Source organism: Caretta caretta, chromosome 8 (assembly GCF_965140235.1).
Source record: "Caretta caretta isolate rCarCar2 chromosome 8, rCarCar1.hap1, whole genome shotgun sequence".
Taxonomy (NCBI): domain Eukaryota; kingdom Metazoa; phylum Chordata; order Testudines; family Cheloniidae; genus Caretta; species Caretta caretta.
In genome coordinates this window covers 984,153-1,002,643 of record NC_134213.1, presented here as the reverse complement: position 1 = coordinate 1,002,643, position 18,491 = coordinate 984,153, and the positions used below count along the sequence as shown (strand labels likewise).

At 64.1% G+C, this 18,491-nt stretch overlaps 1 protein-coding gene across 3 annotated transcripts in view; it reads right to left on the bottom strand.

The window, feature by feature from the left end:
* Positions 1–2,835: 2,835 nt before the first annotated feature.
* The window catches only part of LOC125641263 (lateral signaling target protein 2 homolog), a 30,876-nt gene continuing 15,220 nt past the window's right edge, over positions 2,836–18,491 (bottom strand). The window contains exons 2-13 of one of the 3 annotated variants that reach the window (XM_075131204.1): positions 12,737–12,877; positions 12,311–12,448; positions 11,663–11,865; positions 11,209–11,298; positions 10,587–10,676; positions 9,926–10,087; positions 8,592–9,284; positions 8,155–8,291; positions 7,079–7,192; positions 6,460–6,549; positions 5,133–5,245; positions 2,836–4,818 (exon numbers count right to left, since the gene is read on the bottom strand). In XM_075131204.1, the coding sequence (XP_074987305.1) occupies positions 4,687–4,818; positions 5,133–5,245; positions 6,460–6,549; positions 7,079–7,192; positions 8,155–8,291; positions 8,592–9,284; positions 9,926–10,087; positions 10,587–10,676; positions 11,209–11,298; positions 11,663–11,865; positions 12,311–12,448; positions 12,737–12,877 (2,103 nt within the window). In that variant the 3' untranslated portion in view covers positions 2,836–4,686. The remainder of the gene's footprint in view (positions 4,819–5,132; positions 5,246–6,459; positions 6,550–7,078; positions 7,193–8,154; positions 8,292–8,591; positions 9,285–9,925; positions 10,088–10,586; positions 10,677–11,208; positions 11,299–11,662; positions 11,866–12,310; positions 12,449–12,736; positions 12,878–18,491) is intronic. The other 2 variants (XM_048860905.2, XM_075131205.1) reach the window with 2 other exon arrangements.

Here is an 18,491-nt window from a genome sequence, read left to right as displayed (position 1 = left end):
CCACAGCAGCTTCCTGGGGCTGCTGCTTTGCTGAGGTGCAGGCTCTCTAGAGTTGCAGAAACTCCCATGGCAGATGCTCCCTTGCAGCACCTGTGATGGGCAGGCCCCTACCAGAGCTGTCTGCAAAGCAGGGGGAGCCCCATTCCCCACTGGAAGGCAAGCAGCACGCTTGCTTCCCTACTTACAATGAAGGCTTCTCTCTGTTCCGAGGGAGAGCTGGGTTGTCTCCTCCTCCCCTGAGTGCAGTATTTATTGCCCCAGCAGCAGAGCAAGGCGCCCTGGCACAACTCTGCATGCCCCCACAGCAGCAGGCTGCTCCCACTCACAGAGGGTGACTGTCCCCTCTCCCACAGGCCCCATCCCGGCAGCTCCAGCCACTTTAGCTATTGGAAACCAGGCCAGACAGCTCCCTCCCCATGCCAGCCAGTGAGTTTAGGCCCCCTCGAAGCTGGCCAGGTGCTGCCAGGCTGTGCCCCAGGGAGGCCTCAGCCTGGGGGTTTGTCTGGAAAGATGACTGCCAGACTCTGCACACCCCTTGCAGAGCCCTCCCTGCAGGAGCTGTGGCCCAAGGGGGTGGGAGGGCAGGGGCCTTTCCTGCAGGAGGCTCTGCAGCTGTAGCGAGGGGGGCATACTCTGCTGCGGCAGGCTCTGCAGAAGAAACAATCCTGGGACGAGAGCCCTTGGGAGTCGGTGTGGTGTGCTCCTGCAGGACCTGCCCAGAGAGGCCTGTGTGGGGAGCCCTCGCTCAGGGCACCATCTGGCATAACCAAGATTTGCTGGAGCAGCTGCGTTCCCTGCCGGTGCTGAAACTGGCCAGTCCTTCCCCATCGCTGCCACCTCATGCCAGTCCTTCCACATGCGTCTCGGCCTCGGGGCGGGAAAAGGCAGCCCGAGCTGGAGCTGCCGGAGATGCCCGGGCCCAGCTGGCCAAGCCACGAGAGGGCCCATTCACAGCCCCCTACAGCTGCAGATGCATGGAAGCCGCTGTGGGATTCTGGGGTGAGGAGTAAAGAAGCCTCCCTGGGGGAGCAGGACAGGGGCCTCTCTGCCCTGGCTCAGGGTGCGGGGCAGAGGATGCACCAGCAGCCATTGCTGAGTGGTGTTACCAACGCAGCTGCAGCAAGGGGAGGGCCCAGCCCAGCCCTGGGGTTCTGGGGCATTGACTTTGGTCGCTGCTTGTGAGAGAGCCTGGAAGAGTCCACGGCCTTGGCCCTGATTCCCTGGCTGCTGGGAGCAGAGAGCAGCTGCTCACACCTCAGCCTGTCCAACCTCCACACCCTCTGTCATCCAGGCACCAGGCTGGGCTGCTGGGAGCGGACGGGCCAGGTGCAAGAGCCTTCTGGACCAGAGCCCTCCTGGGCTTCACAGCTCATCTTTGCTGCTCAGCGGGCTCTGCCCCCACGCGCTGGGCAGGGAGAAGCCCGGCTCCCCGAGGGCTCACCCTGCTCTGCAGCGGGGCCAGCGCAGGCGGCTGAGGGGGGTGTAACGGGAGCCCTCCGCTCACTGGATCCTGCTGCTCTGTGCAGGCGATGCGAGCTCAGGGCTAGCCCCCAACCAGGCAGAGCAGGGCCCCTGGCACCCCTAGCTCCAGCGGGCGGCATGGGACAGCCACTTGCCCCTCCTAACCGACGCCTGGCCGATGCGTGGGAGAACCCAGAGCCAAGCCTGGGCCGGGCCGGGCCAACCCAGCCCAGCCCAGCCGGCACCTGCTGCACAAACCCCACAGGCCGGGCCCGCTGTGGCCTTGCCAATAACTGGACCCCTGAGGCCCCACCCTTTCCCACCAAGGTCCTGCCCCCCACGCTCCCTCTCTCGCTGGATCCCTCAAGGAGCCCACCTGGCAGCTGCAGGTAGGAGATGCCCAGGCTGAGCAGGGGTTGGTGCAGGTTGATGGCCAGAAACTGGGCCCCTGGCCACCCTAAATGGCACCTGGGCATAGAAGCCAAAACCTGGCCAGGTGGCAGCTCTCCCTGCCCATCCCCATTGTCCCCTGGCCTGGCCCCCACCCCACCCCCCAGGCACTCGCTGCCGTACAGCAGCAGGGCAGCATAGGCAGAAGGACGTGCCTGCGGGCACCAGGAGACAGGCCACAGCATGGGCAGGACAGAGCCCCTCGTCCCTCCCCCGCCCAGGCTGAGTGGAGCAAGCCCTGCTCGGTGTTTGCAGACATTAGGGGTGGGGGGCAAAGCCCTGCTCAGTGTTTGCAGACATTAGGGGTGGGGGGGAAAGCCCACCCAGCCTAGGCCCACGGCTGGCAAGGGTTACGGACGCTGTGCCTCCCCCAGTCTGGGGTAACTAGTCTTCCTATTCAAAATCCAGACAACTGGTGACCACCTGCGTTTGGAGCCAGGCTGCCATCACCCGCGCTGAGCAGGGACCGTACAGCTCAAGGGTCCTGCATTCCTGGGCCAGACCCACACCTGGCCCCCATTTGTAAAGTCATCCTGCAGGGCCAAGTCCCAGCCCTACAAGCATGCGGCATAAGGGATGTTTTCTGGGCTTGCCTGTGCATGGCTTCCTCCCAGAGCCAGCCACGGCCCCCTCTGCAGGGCTGTGCTGCCTGCCCCCCGGGGAACGGAGGGGAGCTGCATTCAGCCACCACCCCCCTTTCTCTGGGCTGCAAACTTGGATCCTGAAAACAAGTTGTAATAATGTCCCCCGTTCTCCCACGGTTCAGGGCTTACTCCAGCAGCAGCTAATGTTCCTGGTTTACTGCATTACTTGAAAACCAAACTTCATTTTGCTTGTGCACAACCTGTGCCATTCATGGATGCAGGTAACCTGCTTCCGCCACCTGCCCATCTTTAAAGGGACAAGAGCCACTGAAACAAAACATAACTTTTGCCATTGCTTCTTAAGTATGCGCGTTACACACAGAATCGTTATCCTACGTTCCAGCCTAGCTGGGTGCTTGGATGCACTTTTTTAGTGAAAGCTTGGTTGCCCCTCGTGGTCAGGGTCACAGGCCAGCCCATCAGCGAGCACCAGGAGCGGGGGACTCCGCAAAGCTGCAGACAGGGCCAAAGAGAGCTGTTGGTTGGCGTTTCATTTACTAGGCTCTACGCTGGCAGGTGTGGGACTGAATGGGAGCTTGCCTGAGAAAGGGCCTGCTGCACCGTGCCAGCCACATGCGGGTGCCCAGCCGTGGCTGTGGCCACTCTTCCACAGGGCACTAGCCTTCATCCAGGGTAGGGCTTGTTCTTCCTGGCAGAGCTTTCCACCAACCCTACCCAGGTGCAGGCTACAGCCTGGGCCTAGAACAGCTGCAGCTTCCCTAACCCAGCCAGGAGCTCAGAGCCACGATCCTCCCCTCCAGCCCGCTCGGGAGCAGAACCATGCAAGGACAGAGGTACCTATCCCACCACGGGGCTTGGGAGAGGAAAGTGTGAGCGCTTTGAGACCCTGGTTGGAAAGAGGAAGAGAAACTCTCCCCCCACACACACAGTGGCAGGGGACAAGGAACAGCTCAGGAACCTCCTGCAGCCCCCCGCCCCCAGAGTCAAGGTGCAGCCCACACTGACCGATGCCAGTGGGCAGGACCACCCCATTGGGCCAGCCGGGCCCCTATGCTCACTGGGATGCGGAGTCTCCCGCGGCAGCCGCTTCCTCTGCACTCCACAGGGGCAGCTGCCTGCATTCCAATCTGCTCTGTGCCTGTTAGCTGCTGCCTCGGCTGGGTAGAGTCTAGGGGCTCCGGGTTTAGTCACTGCTCATGCCAGACCCTGCAGCACCCAGAGCCCCTCTTGCCCCCGGCAAGGCTGGGCAGCCCTCGAGATACAACACTGAGGTTTTCCCAGCCCTGCTTTCAACAGAGTGTGCAAGGGTGGGCTGGCTTCTGGCACCAGTCCCAGTGGCTGATCTGAGCTGTTCAGTGAGTAGGACAATGCACCTTGCCCACAGCATGGGGCAGGCAGGGATGGAGAGAAGAGAGGAGGAGTCCTCCCCCTGTTCCTAGGCCCCCCACCGTGCCTTGGTGCTGCAGGGGAGGCTTGCCACTGTCACCAGAGCCAGCACTTAGTACCCTGCCATGCAGGCCCAGACCCCTGGCCTCAGAGCTTCCTTGGGACACGAACTGAGCTCCTGAACCCACCCGGCTTCGTTTGGGAGAGTGGCACAAGAGGCTGGGGCACTGGGCCCAGCTCATGGCCAGGTGGCCAGCACCAGGCTGCGTTCTCTGCAGTCACTTCAGGAAGCAGACCCTGCCTGTCCCAACGCCTCGAACTAGGAACAGGGAGGAGCACGTCAGGCGAGTCCGGCTGGGTCACCGTGGAGCCGGTTCTGTTGCCAGGGGGATCTGCTGTGGTCAGAGTGAGCAGGAGTGGCTGGAGTGCAGTGCCCGCAAGTCCAGGCACCATCCCTGTGGGCCCTCCCTTTCCTACCGAGATGGCAGCTGGAGTGCAGCTGGCTGGCTCAGATCCAGGGAGGGTGCACGTGGGGATCTGCTGTCTCCACAGCCCACCCTCCAGCTCAGACAGGGATTCCTTGACTTAAAGATAAAAACCCCATTGCAAGAAGTAGTGAGAGCCCTTCCGGGAGCTCCCCACCAGGTCTGTGCAATGTCCCGGCCCTCTCCGTAGGTGGTGCAGGCTGCCAGAAGCCCTGAGCAGTCTTTGGTAGCTTTCCGAGGTAAAGGGTGTGCGATGATCCACGCCACTGGGGCCGCCAACGCACGCAGCCGAGAGCGGCTCAGGGGCGGCTGGGGGTCGGGGGCCTGGCGGGGAGGTGCATGGTGTAGCAGTGAGTGCAGACACGCACTGGCTTCAGGAGGCCGTAGTGAGGGAGCGGCGCCGTGTGCTGGGAGCAGCGAGAGCAGAAGATCTGCCAGGGAAAGAAACTGAGCCATGAGTGAGGGGCGGCGCGCGGGAATCCAGCTCCGGCCCGCTGCAGGGCCACCCGAGGCAGGGGCACCCAGCGCGCCCAAGGGCAGCAGCCGTGAGCACTTGCCTGTTCCTGCATCCGCCAGTCCACACAGCCCTCCCCCCGTGGGCCCCACCGCCCACTCAGAGGCTGGGGAGGAGCCAGTCTGGGCTGCCCAGGAGCAGCCCCGCTGCCAACGGGGCTTCGTTTGCCCCTCCTCGCCGCCCCACAGGCGTCCGCTGGCAGGAGCCCCCTGCCCGAGCCCGGCTCCCTACCTTCCCGCAGCTGCGGCAGTGGTGACGCCGGCGGACCACGGAGAAGGGGGCCCGACATGCCGGGCACCGGCTGCAGGTGCTGTCCGGCACCCAGGGCGGCAGCCTGGAGATGCCTGCGGAGGGACAGGAGGAGGGCGGCTGGTGAGACGAGCCGGGCCCCGAGGAGGCGCATGAAGAAACCAGATCCTGCCGCATGCCAGCAGCAAGGGGCGGGCAGAGCGGCTCACGCGGACACGGCCAGCCAGGCACCGACAGTCCCCACCACTGGAACGCCTCCCCGGCTGGCTTGCTCCTCCTACACAGGACTCAGCCACTTGCCCACCGTCACACAGGGACCTGAGCCCCTAACGACTGGGCCAGCCTGCCGCTAGTCACGGGGGAAAGGCAGCCAGAGATCCGGATCTTTTGCGAGCCCAGGGGCCGGAGCCTCACTTTGCACCAATCCTCAAGTGAGGGGGCGGCCGGGCACAGCCGGGCCTGCCCAGAGCTGGGAGGGGAGCATGCTGGAGAGGAAGGGCCTGCTCCAAGGGTTCGATACCTTTCACAGTGAGGGCATCCCAGGGGCTGGCCCCGGGCTGGAACAGGTGCTCTCGGCTTGGCCAATTAGGAGGGCGGGGCAGCACCTGGGCGCAATAAAAGCTCAAGGAGAAGAGGTTTGCCAGGGGAGGGGTGGACCGGTCTGAGGTGACCTTAACAGAACCTGGGGTCTGGCTGGGAAGAGCAGGTGCACTCGGGGAAGGGCTGGGGTAGCCGTGGGGGCAGAGGTGCAGGAGGGGAGCCTGGGGGGGGTGGCAAGCAGATGCTGGAGCCTGGTGGGTGCTACGTCGAGGGGGCGTTAAGGGCCGTGTCCCCTGACAGGAACGGGCTTGGGCCGGTTCTGCAGGGTGCAAGTGAGGTCAGTCTGCGGGGAGGGGGGGATGAGGGAGCAGTGGGAGGGGGAGCAGTGGGAGGGGGAGCACTCGGGGACCCGCAGGTAACTAGCCACTGGCACAGCTACTACCGAGGGCCGGGGTGGCTCTCTCCTCACTGGAATATGTAAACCCAGCCCAGCTGTTCTCCCAGCCGCTCTAGGCAGCCAGGAATTGCTGCGGGGGCCTCTGCCCTGTCTCACACAGGAGGGCCGACTTGGTGATCACAGTGGGCCCCTGTGCCCTGATCCAGCAACCCAAGAGCTGCTCATGGAAACTGGAACTGTCTGGAACAGGAGGCCGGGGTGGGATCAGACCTTGTGTGGTGCCAGGGTGCTGACAGCAGGGACCAAGGAAGAGTTTATTTAGTCAACAATTAGGGGCCAGCAGGGACCCCAGTCACACCCTACCCCCCTTACCGTCTCCGTGCCCGGTCCTGTTCCCCTCCCTGTGGCTGGAGCACAGAGCACAGTCTGCCAAGGGGGAAGCTTCTCCCGCTTCTTCCTCCTCTGGGGTGCAAGGGGAAGCGTCAGCACCATGCACACAGGAGCTGTTCGCAGCAGGGAGGGGCTGGTTTCTGCTGCTCAGCTCCCTGCTTCGCGACCCAGCAGCGTGCCAGCAGGCGCACGCCCCGCGGGCAGAGGGCTGGGGCCCCACAGCACAAGGCGATGCTGCTTGTAGCCCGCAGCGTGGGGCTGGTGCTGCACATCGGCTCCCAGACAGTCCCACAGCTTTAGAGGCCAGCCGCATGCTCCAGGGCAATTGCTCGGCCCCATCAGGGCAGTCCCCGTACCACAGCGTGGGGTGTACTTTGTCTGGGGTGCTGCCTGAGCCGTGTGCTTGGCCATCGCGCCTCCCCAGCCCTGGACCCTCCCCAGGGCAGATTTGGGAGCCAGCATCATGCAAGGGGCTCCCTGCTTGGCACTGCCACTAACCAGCGAGTGACAGACAAGACCGATGGGAGGAGCATCTTCTGGGCCAGCCCCAAGCCACCCCCTCCCGAGAGACTGCAGCTGACGGAGCAGGAGCATCACTCACGGCCGGTATCTGTCCCCACCGGAGCCTCGGGCTGGGACATCACGATGTGGAACACCATCTTCAGGATGCTCCGCAGGTCGCTGGCGAAGTTGGTCTGCAGCTGGTCTGCCACCCCTGCCCGAGAGAGAGCAGCAGCGTCAGGGCCCGGGGGCCTGCAGCTGCCCCCGAGAGGGGCTCTGCCGGAGTGCTGGTGGCTTGGCCCGAAGGGTGAGATTCAGACAGCGCCAAAGGACTCCGCACTAATGACTCGGTCTGGGGCTGGCCACCGCTGTGTCTGCAGGCAGTTCGGGGGGGGTTAGCCCCACGCTCAGCATGGGGTGGCCTACGGAGACACCAGCGTCCCCAGACGACAATGGACTTTATAGGGACGTCAGCGAGGTGCTCGCAGAGCTCGGCTCCTCCAGGCCCGCAGACCCCCCCTCGGGTCTCTGGCCGAGGATGCAGCCTGCAGAGACTGCAGATCCCGCAGCAAAGCTCAGGCTTCAGCCAAGCGTTGGCAGGCAGTGCCGGGTGGGACATGTAGCCTCCACGGCTCTCTTGTGCAGATAGGCGGAGCCGCTGTTTTGGGCAGCGTTACCCTCGGGCTCTGTCCTGGGCTGGGCAGCCTGGGCACAGGCACCAGGCCGGGGCTGGCACTCGGCCTGCCGTGTCCGCTTGTGCCCAGCGGCTGGGAGCATGTGTGCATGCCCCCGCCTCCCCCTGCCCTGTTCCAGAACCGCTCCAGGTCCTATGGGCCCAGCTAGCTCCACGCTGCTGCGGCTCCCTCTGTCCCCTTGCGGGGTCCCAGCGGGTGGCAGGACAGTGCCCTCTGATAAGCCGCTGCCCGCTGTGGGGAAGCACCTGGAGGATGCACCCCCTGCAGTCACACCTGCTGGCAAGAGCCATTGCTGCCCCATGGCAAGAGCTGACTAGAAGCAGGTTTCTGTGCGCCTGGCTCACGCTCCCCTCACAGGGCACCCCACTGCCCGCAGCGAGCCCAGGACAGCCCCGTGCCCTGGTCCCGGGCTCCCCCACTGCAGCGCGGGACAGCGCAGGAGGCCAGAGTTTTCTCCCGGCCCGCTGCGCAGAGCACATACCAGAGATGCAGACGAAGAGCGTGTGGATCATGTCCTGGGCGCTGCTGTAACGGGAGCGGAGCTCTGAGCGGGCGCCGGGCAGAACAGCCCCGGGGAGCACTCTGCCCCGGGCACTGCCTGGCTGTTGCCACAGGGGCCTGCTCAGAAGAGAGGAGCCAGTTACACAAGAGGGCACAGGTTGGTCCCCCTTCCCTGCCCCCCAATCAAGCCCCCATCTGATCCGACAGCAGGGCCTTTCCTGCCTTCTTCACCCCCTGCCACCGGCACTGGCCCCTAGTTCAGACACCAGAACTGGGTTTGGTTGCCTCAGGTGACTCGTAGCCACATGGGCTACGAGGCTTGGCCTGGAGGAGGCACTGGTTTGCCCCAGGGAACTGCTCGCTGGGGCCCCTGGCATGGGTATCTGCTCCAGAGCCCGATCATTCATCACCACTTACCTGCCGCTGTTGCCAGGCAGGAGCGGGGGGAGAGGCCTCACCCACCCGTTCTGCAGGCCGGCACAGGCCTCCATGCATCCTCCTGTCAGAGTCGGCTCCTGTGGCCTAGAAGCCACTAGTGCCAGCTGGCCACGGTCTGTGGAGCATGCCCAGGACTGCTGGCCTCTGTCCCAGGGAGGCCCCATGCTGTCAGCGTGCCCTGCTCCCTCTGGCATGGCTGCATGCGTCTGCAGCCGTATGTCCCTGCTGGCATTGCCAGCTCTGCCAGGAACCCCCTGGCGCACAGCCTGAGCAGGTGGCCACAGGCCCGGCGAGGCTGACCCTGTGCAGGCCGCATCCATATCACTAGTCCTCACGCTCAGGGGCCTTTCGGGGAGAGGGTCCGAGCCAGGGGGCACTGGCTCCTTTGCCTCCTCCTTGCCCTTTTGTGGGGCTCCACTCGCAGCCCCTGGGGCTCCAGCTGTTCCGCGGCTGCAGGCCGCCGTGCGCTGGGCTCCTGCAGCAGCTGGGGGGTGCAGAGAGCAGTTGGGGGCGGGCTGCGGGGAGCACCAGGGGGCAGGGCGACGAGTGTCTGGAGCCGCTTCGCCCCTGGGCTCAGGACCAGCTGCGCTGCAAGGACCCTCCGATTCGGCAGCACACAGGGTCTTCTCCAGCAGGGCGAGCTCCTCCTCCGAGAGCACCCGCAGCAGGTCCCTGCCGGAGACGGGCATGAGACCTTCCCAGGCTGGGCCTCCCTCTGCCCTCCCACAGCTGGGGGGCCGGGCCGGGCCAGGCGGGAGGGGAGCAAGGGCAGCTCCATGCCACCGGGCACCTGGGGCCCCACCGCAGCTTGAGCTGGGCCCCTCCCAGGCGCCAGCGCCAGGAGCGCACCGGCGAGGCAGTCTGTGCCGGGCCAGGGGTCGTGCTGCCAAAGGGCACCGCACCCCGGCTTTATAAACCCCACTGGAGCCCCTGTGCTCCCCATTACCCAGCCCACCCCGCTCCACAGCGCTCCCCTTCCCCCTCCCCACTGCCCAGCCCTCCTCACCCTGCTCCCCACCCCACAGCGCTGCCCTTCCCCCTCCCCACTGCCCAGCCCTCCCCACCCTGCTCCCCACTGCCCAGCCCCCCCGCCCCACAGCGCTCCCCTTCCCCCTCCCCACTGCCCAGCCCTCCCCCTCCCCACCCTGCTCCCCACTGCCCAGCCCCCCCTGCCCCACAGCGCCCCCCTTCCCCCTCCCCACTGCCCAGCCCTCCCCTGCCCCACAGCGCTCTCCCTCCCCACTGCCCAGCTCTCCCCCGGGCACTCCCCCTCCCCTGCCCCATGGCTGCCCCCCACAGCCCAGTGCACCTACCTGATGTTTTTCAGCACGCTGCGAAAGGGGCTGAAGAGCCTGGACGTCTCCTCGGGCCTCCGCTCCAGGCCCAGGGGCCCCTCGGGATAGATGAGGAGCCCACTGCATGCAGGGAGAGGGAGCAGCCCCGTCAGCTCCGCCCTTGGCTGCCCCCTCCCAGCCCTGTCTCAAAGCAAACCCTGGCTCTCGGTCTGGGGCTCCAAACCGGAGGACACCAGCCTCCCACCAGCCGCTGGCCAGTGCCCAGGCCGGGGCGCAGCCAAAGGCTCAGCGAGTGGCTGGAAGGGGCAAGGGGTGGTGCAGGCCCTGTGGTCGGGAAGTGGTTCCAGGTCCCCTTGGGACACACCCGGGGCAGCTGAGCTCACGGGGAGAGGGGCTCAGCTCAGGCGCCCGCAGGCCAGTGACCCTTCTGCAGCAGCAGGGCGAGGAAGTGCCCTGTCCCGGGGCAGCTGCACTGCCTGGCACCCAGCGGAGGGGAGAGCGGGAGCCAGCCCAGGGCAGAGGAGAAGAGATGGGGCAGCTTGGAGTCGGGCAGCCACTGCCCCACCCTGGGGAACTCCTGGGCCACAGCTCCGGAAGCCCAGTGCGTGGGGGGATGCCTGGCTCCACACCACCCTGGCTTGTGCAGCCTCAGCCCCCGAGCACGGAGCTGCCCACTCACCTGATGATGGCCAGGCGGGGGATGGTGAACATCAGCAGCGGCTCGCACCCGTCAATCATGTCCTGGCTCAGGTAGCCAAGTTTCAGGGCTCTGCTCAGGGAGGGCAGAGGCAGGGGGCTTGAGACAGGCTGGGACCACGGGCTTCGTGCCAAAGAGCAGCAGCTGTTGCTTTAAGCCATGCCTGGCAGGCGGGCTGGGGGACCCAGTGAACCTGATGCCCTTTGATTCCCCAGCAGGCTTGCTGGGGGCGCCCCAGGAACGCTCTGTGAGCGTGACCCCAAGGCAGCAGCCGGGGGGCTGGGGACAGTCTCTGCCCCACATTGTGGCAATCCAAGCGCCCTGCTTCCAGGAACGGCCAGGGGGACGCTCCAGCTGCTCAGCACCCAGCTGGCTCATGGAGCGGTGCAGGTGAGAGCTCCCCGCCCACCAAGGAGTGGGGAGCTGGGGTGTCCCCACTCCTGTATTGACTGGCATTCAGCTCCCATTCACCACCGGTGAATCCAGCAGCCCCTGCATAAGCTGCAGGGGAACTACACCCCAAAGTAGGAGCGGGGGCGGAATTAGCAATTCTTGCCCAGGGCCTCTCCCCTCAGGGTGCCCTGCCAGCCGCGCAGCCCCTCACCTCTCCACTGTCTCACAGAAGAGCACCACGATCTCCTGCTGCTTGTAGAGCTCCTCCGGGGACTTCACCGTGACCAGCAAGGACACGTAGCTACAAGAGACAGGCCAGCCATGAATCCCAGCCCTGTCCTGCTTCCCAGGGCACCCAGCGGGGTGTCCTGGAACACTCTGGCCTGGAGTGAGGGGCCCAGATTGTGCCCAGGGGGCTCCTGACAGCAGATCTAGCCCTGTTTGGCTCCCTCCAGAGTGGCTTGTCCCGGAGGATACCCTTTGTCACAGCCCCCGCACTACGAAGGACAAGCAGCTACCGGCATTCTGCACCCACCACGCCCAGCCTGGCGCTCTCTGGGCTGCTGAGGAATGGCCGGGGCGGTGGCGGAGGCTGCTGGCCTGCCCTGCCCCAGTGCTTGCACCTGGCCTCTGCAGCCAAGCTGAGTTCTGTGCCTGGCACGTACCGGAGTTCAAATTCAGCGAAGAGCGTGTCAAACCGGATCAGCGCCATACGCATGGGCTCCGAGCAGGGGCTGGCCTGGCTCAGGCTCTGCTCCCGCAGTACTTTCCGCACCAGCTGCAAGCTGCACACCAGGTTCTTGGCCAGGGGACGCAGCTGCAGCCCGTCTGCTTCCTCCAGCTCCAGGACGGTGCCCGCCACCAGACACTGTGGAGACCACACGAGCCGCTCAGGGAGCCAGCCCAGCACAGCCCCTCCCCTGCCCACCTAGCCGAATCCCACCACCCCGAGAGCACGTGACAGGAGTCGTGGGCTCAGCACAGGCCCAGGGGCCAGGCAGCCTCCTCGGAGTTGGGCACAGCACGTGGTCTGCTTGGGCGGAGCCCAGGGCTGGATAGTTGGGTGTGTGGGGGGGCACTTGCATGGCACCTCCCCTCAAGGTATCTGGGGAGAGCAGGTGTTTTTAGCCCCTGGCTCTCTTGGGTGCAATCCAGTCTAGCATGAGGGAAACCGTACAAAGGATCCTGGCACCCTTCCTGCACCCCCCAAAAGGGGGTTCTGAGGCTCCAGACAGCTCCAGGAAGTGCATTTCCTAGAAGGACTGGGGTAGGGGAGCTCCCAGACTGCTCCCCGGGAATCACCGCAGGCTGACCTCAGCCGCAAACAGCACGTGGTTCCCCAGATTGTCCACCAGCAGCTCCTCCGGGAACTTGGCAAGGTAGTCACGGCAGTGCCTCTCCTTGGGGATGCACTCGTTCATGAGCTGCTCGATGAGGGTCAGCAGGTGAGCCTGGGCAGGGGAGCAGGAGGCGTCTGTTGAGATTGCTGTCCCACACACGAGGGATGCTGGTCGCTGGCGGGTCCCTGCCAAGCCATGCAGGGCGGGACAGAGCATGCACCATCTCTCCCAGCTCCCCCACCAGGGCCAGGGCCCCAGCCCTGAAGTCCCAGCCCTCCCTCCGCCCTCGCTGCGCTCCCACCCTGGACAGCAGCAGAGCCCGCTACTCCAGCTGAGGGCAGGGCACGCGCACACGCCTTGGGCCTCATGTGGGGGGCAGGGCCCTGGTTCACAGGGTACCTGGCTGAGGTGCAGCTGGTTTAGCAGCACCAAGTATTGCTGAGGGTCTGTCTCCACGTCCAGGCCATTTATTTCCATCACCACGCGGGTCACCCTCTCGTCGGCGTAGAAGAACTGGGACAGCAGCCTGGGGTCGGATCGCTGGCGAGAGACATAGGGAGAAGGGGAGCCTCTGTCAGTCACTGCGGCACCCCAAGGACCAGAGCGCTGTGGCTCCAGCCTCCCCCAGCAGGAGGCACTGCGGGGAGCCCTGACTGCTGGAGGGGGAGTGACGAAGTGGGACTGTTCTTAGTGTTTCCTCTGAATAGTGTGGGGGTGCCTCAGTTTCCCCTAGGCAGTTCTTAAGTATCTAGGTGGTGGGGTAAGGGTGTATGGTCATTGCAGAGCCCTAGAGGGCAGGTGTGTGCAGGGGTCTGGACACAGAGAATGGCCGACACCCTGTTTCCTGGCCACTGATGGCCTGGGCCCTGCAAGGTGAGACCTAAAGGGTTGGAAAACAAAGGAATCCGGTGACCTCCTGGCCTGGGAAAGGGACAAAGCCCAGAGGAGGAGCAGCAGGAGAGAGTTGCAGTTTGGGGCTGGCTGGGGACGAGGAGTGAAGTGCAGACGTGGTTGTCTGGCTCATGCCCCCTCAAAATGGACCCGGCTGAGGGGTCCTGTTCTCTGCACCTACAAGCTCTGTGTTAGACCATGTTCCTGTCGTCTCATAAACCTTCTGTTTTACTGGCTGGCTGAGAGTCCTGTCTGACTGCGGAGTTGGGGGGCAGGACCCTCTGGCTCCCCCAGGACCCCACCTGGGCAGACTTGCTGTGGGAAGCGCACAGAGGGGCAGAGGAGGCTGAATGCTCCGAGGTCAGGCCCAGGAAGGTGGAAGCCGGGTGAGCTGTGTGTCCTGCAGACAGGCTGCTCCCAGAGAGGAGACTTCCCCAGAGTCCTGCCTGGCTTCATGGGAAGCAGTTCCAGAGCATCGCCCGGGGACCCCGTGACAGGGGGAAGGGGACAGGCCCAGCTCCAGAGCCCTGTCCTGCTTGGCTGACGTGCTCATGTTCGGCCCCAAGAGCTCGCATGGAGCCAGTACGACATGCACCACGTGGCCAGAGTGGGGGTGTCTGGGGCAGCGCAGTGAGCAGAGGAGGGGCACAGGCAGGAAGGACGGACAGCACCTGCCTCCTCCCAACCCATCGCGCGAGGGGCCAGCACTGTGTCCTGTTCCCCGGGCCCCCCATGGGCAGGAAGAGCTTCAGGGACAGGCCGTGTGGGTCCGGGGGGAGCGGTACTCTGGGCACTGCAGCCAAGCATGTAAGCACCAGAGGCGATTCAGAGCTGGGGGCATGGGGCGAGCTTGGCTCTCCTCAGGCCAGACAGCAGCATCAGTGGCAGCATGAACCAGCCATGGGCCTCAAGCCCGAAATTCCCAAGGGGCACCATGTCCTTTGGCCCCTCATTTCCCTCCCTGTTACTGGGGGGCTAGGTCATGGCGTGGGGATGGGGATGGCGAGAGCACCCTCACGCCACAGAACCCGCTTGTCAAAAGGCGCTCCCGGCCCTTCGCTCAGTGCGCCAGCCAGAGACACGGGGCAGCGACTCATCCACGTTCCTCCAGAGCCGGGGACAGAACCCAGGAGTCCTGGCTCCCAATACCCTGTCCGAAGAGCTAGATACGTCTGGTGCAACATGGACTGCCAAGTGGCCCCATTATTGCCGATGGCCTGGCCAGGAGCATCCAGCTACTGTCCTCGGTCGGGATCCCCAGGCTGCTCCCAAGGAAACCTGTGATGCCAAGATCATCTCTAGGCAGCCTCGGGCCAGCAGAGCTGAGTGCAAAGCTGCAGGCCGCGGCTGTTCCATCAGCAGGAGGCTGAGTTCAGAGCAGCCCCTAGCCCCTACCTGGCCCTGGGGTGAACATGTCCCAGGCCGTGACAAACAGCCCCCTAGGGCTCTTGGGGCTGTCGGCCTTCCTCCAGGTTTCAGAGTAACAGCCGTGTTAGTCTGTATTCGCAAAAAGAAAAGGAGGACTTCCTCCAAGGTCTGTGGGCCCAGGAGAGCAGAATACACCAGTTCTCCAAGCCACTCCTGGCCACAGCAGGCCGGACAGCCGGGTTCCCAGCATGGGTGCCAGCCAGAACCAGCGAATCCTCCAGAGGGGGAAGGGATTGGGACGCGCCTGGAGAATTCCTGCAGCTCTCCTGCTGCCAGAGGAGCCAGGAGCCCTTGCCCTGAGGGCAGCACAACAGATCCCAACTGTCGCTGACGCTCCCAGGAACACTGATCTGTCCGTCCGTCCATCCCCCCGAGCCCAGCAGTGGAATTTTTTCAGGGCCACCCATGACCAGCAGGGGGTGCTGCAGCGGGGTTTGGGGCAGGACTGACAGCAGGAGGGCTGCAGGCTCAGTTGAAGCTCACCTATAAACCGTAGCGAGGAGGTCTGTCCCTCAGGCCACGGCACGCGCCCAGCCAGTGCACATGCTTGTGAACAGCCACAGCCGTGCAGAGCTCTTCAGCAATGAAGTCAGGGCCACAGCAGGCCCCCGCCTAAGGCCATGAGGTCACACAAGCCCCGGGCAGGCATGATGGAGCTAACCCGGTAAGAGGCCAAAGAGACTCAGCCATGGAGCAGGTTAGCAGCACACACCCCTGCAGCACGCCCGGCCTCTCACACGCTTCCTCAATCCAAGCCACTCCACAATTAGCTAACCACACAGCCGCTGAACTGGGTTGTGCAGAGGCAGCTAGAGCGAGTGGACCAGGCACAGGACTGGGATCCAGGAATCCTGGAGCTCTCATTTTGGTTCCACGCAGAGCCCCCACTGTGGACTGTGCAAGTCCCTACCTCAGTTTCCCCAGGTGTAGAACAGGGTTAATGAGCTCAAGCTGGATCCCAGTAGGGGTGGGGCTGGACGTGTGTGCACATGTCACACCCAGGTACAAGAGTCTGAGAAGGCAGCCTTTGTGACAGGGTGACTGCCCTCGGGAATAGTGAGGGCTAGTGGTCAGTCAGCCCCTGGCCTGGGGTGTGTCCCTTAAAGCCTGGGCCTTGTACAGAGGATGAAACGCAGAGAAGGGTAGAGCTAGGTGTGGGGAGAGCGGAAGACGGGCCCAGGGCAATCAGTCAGACTTGGGGAAAGCCCAGGCTGCTGTCCCTTTAAGGTCCTAGGACCAGAAGCCTTGTAGAGTGGCTGGGAGCAGAGCGTGTGTCCACATGCTGTCGCTGGGGCGATGCGTCGCCCCCGCAAGGTATCCAGGGACCACGGTGTGACGAAGTGGGCCTGTTCTTAATGTTTCCTCCGAATATTGTGGGGGTGCCTCAGTTTCCCCTATGCAGTTCTCTGAAACCTGTCATTATGCAGTTCTTAAGTATCTAGGTGGTGGGGTAAGGGTGTATGATCATTGCAGAGCCCTAGAGGGCAGGTGTGTGCAGGGGTCTGGACACAGAGAATGGCCGACACCCTGTTTCCTGGCAACTGATGGCCTGGGCCCTTCCCCCCCTGCAAGGTGAGAGCTGAAGGGTTGGAGAACAAAGGAATCAGGTGACCACCTGGCCCAGGAAAGGAACAAAGCCCAGAGGAGGAGGGGCGGGAGGGAGTTTCAGTTGGGGGCTGGCTGGGACATGGAGTGAAGGGCAGACGGGGTTGTCTGGCTCACTGCCCCCCAAAATGGACCCAGCTGAGGGGTCCCGTTCTCTGCACCTGCAAGCTCTGTTTTAGACCATGTTCCTGTCGTCTAATAAACCTTCTGTTTTACTGGCTGGCTGAGAGTCACGTCTGACTGCGGAGTTGGGGTGCCGGACCCTCTGGCTTCCCCAGGACCCCGCCTGAGCGGACTGGCTGTGGGAAGCACACGGAGGGGCAGAGGATGCTGAATGCTCCGAGGTCAGACCCAGGAAGGTGGAAGCTGCGTGAGCTGTGTGTCCTGAAGACAGGCTGCTCACAGAAAGGCGACTGCCCCAGAGTCCTGACTGGCTTCATGGGGAGCAGTTCCAGAGCATCGCCCAGGGACTCCGTGACAACTGGTGGCAGCGGTGGGATGTACTGTACCCCGTGGACGGCGCTTCCTGCAGTAAGTGACTGGGGAGCAGTAACACGCAGGGGGATTGACGAGGACCAGACGTGCTGAAGGCTCAGAGAGGAGCGGTTTCGGGGGGCGGTTAACCCCTGGGAGTGTGTGACCAGCGAGAAGGACTGTGCAGTAATGGGGTCCCCCTGGGGACTGCAGTGAGCAGTCTCAGGGGCGGAGGAGCCTGCAGCTTGGCCCGGGGAGAGAGAAGGACTTTTGCAGTAACAGGGTTCCCCTGGGGATTGCAGCGAGCAGTCCAAGGGGCGGAGGAGTCTGCAGCTCGACCCTGGCAAAGAGGTGGTGACCTTGAGAAGGGCTGGCACACTAGGGGTTCTCCCTGGAAACCGTGGGGAGCTGAGAACACACGGGCCTGTGAGTCCACAACAACTTGGGAAGAGCGGAGTGACGGCCTGTCACTGTCTCCTTAAGAAGGACATTGTAACCCTGTGCAGAAAGAGAGGGTTGACTTTGGAAAGTTCACCAAAGCAGAGTTAATCGTGCAGCTGGAGGAGGATGACCGCTCTAAGGAACAGATTCCTGACCCCAACTGGGGCTATAGCAGGATCTGGGAGCAGCTGGAGTGGGAGCCAGGCATCCCCAAGACTCCTGTCCCTGACCAGACGAGGGTCTTCACGATCGGGTTCCCCATCGGGGGATCGAGAGGGACGGGATTGGAGCTGAGTCCGAGAGAGCAAGAGGACCGTGGGAGACAGCGAGAGCCCGAGAAAGAGCTGCAGAAGCAGCAGCAGCATGAACTGGCGGTGGGGGAGCGGAGAGGCCTAGGGGACCTCCCCAGGGTGAGTGGGGATAGACCCCGGGGTGCCAGTTCCGCAGGGAACCTCGAGACTAAATTGCTGCCCCTAGTTAAGGAGGGGGGGTGTGTGGATGCCCACCTCACTGCCTTTGAGCAGGCTGGCGATTTGAACCAGGGGGACCCTGCGGAAAAGCCCCGGTGTCTAGCTCCCTTGCTGGGTCCCAAGGCCACAGACTCCATCAGCCAGATGGGTGGGGAGGTGGACACGCTCCCACTCCTGACCTATATGTCTGTGTGGAGTTTCCTGGGGCCAGGCCCCTCGGACCCCCAGTGGGAGCGGAAGGGGATGGTCAATGGGGAGACATTCCTGGGGTGGCGAGATCCTGGGACAGAGAGAACTGGTGTCAGGCCCCGGGTGGTGCAGCCTCAGATGCTGAGGGGCTGTGTGAGCTGGGTGAGGGTCCCAGGGACGAAGCCCCTCGCCCTGCCTATGGCCCAGATCCCCGTGCAGACCCAGGAGGGGTGGGGCTGGCTGGTCGTTGGGGTGCTCCAGGACACCAGCTGCGAGACCCTGTTGTGGGGTGACTGTGTCTCTTTGGGACAGGATCCAGGCCCTGTTCCTGTAACTGCCGAGGGTTTGAATTTGAATCCAGGGAACCAATCGGCGGAGAGGGAAATGGTCAGTGAAAATGCAGATGACCTGGCTGGCAGCAGGGAGGAGCCGCTAGGCTCAGGCTACCTGCCTGCCTGTAACCAGACCCCTGGGGCTGGGTGGGACAGAGAGATGCTCCCTGCCCCCTTGCACACCAGACTGGGGACTCTCGCTGGCTCTGATGCATTGAGGAAAGCAGTGGCCTGCCCCCACTGGGACAGCAAGGGCAGCGCTGAGCACAGTGGGAGCTGAGACCCCAGCTGAGTGGGGGGAGACACAGGCAGGGCAGGGGATCT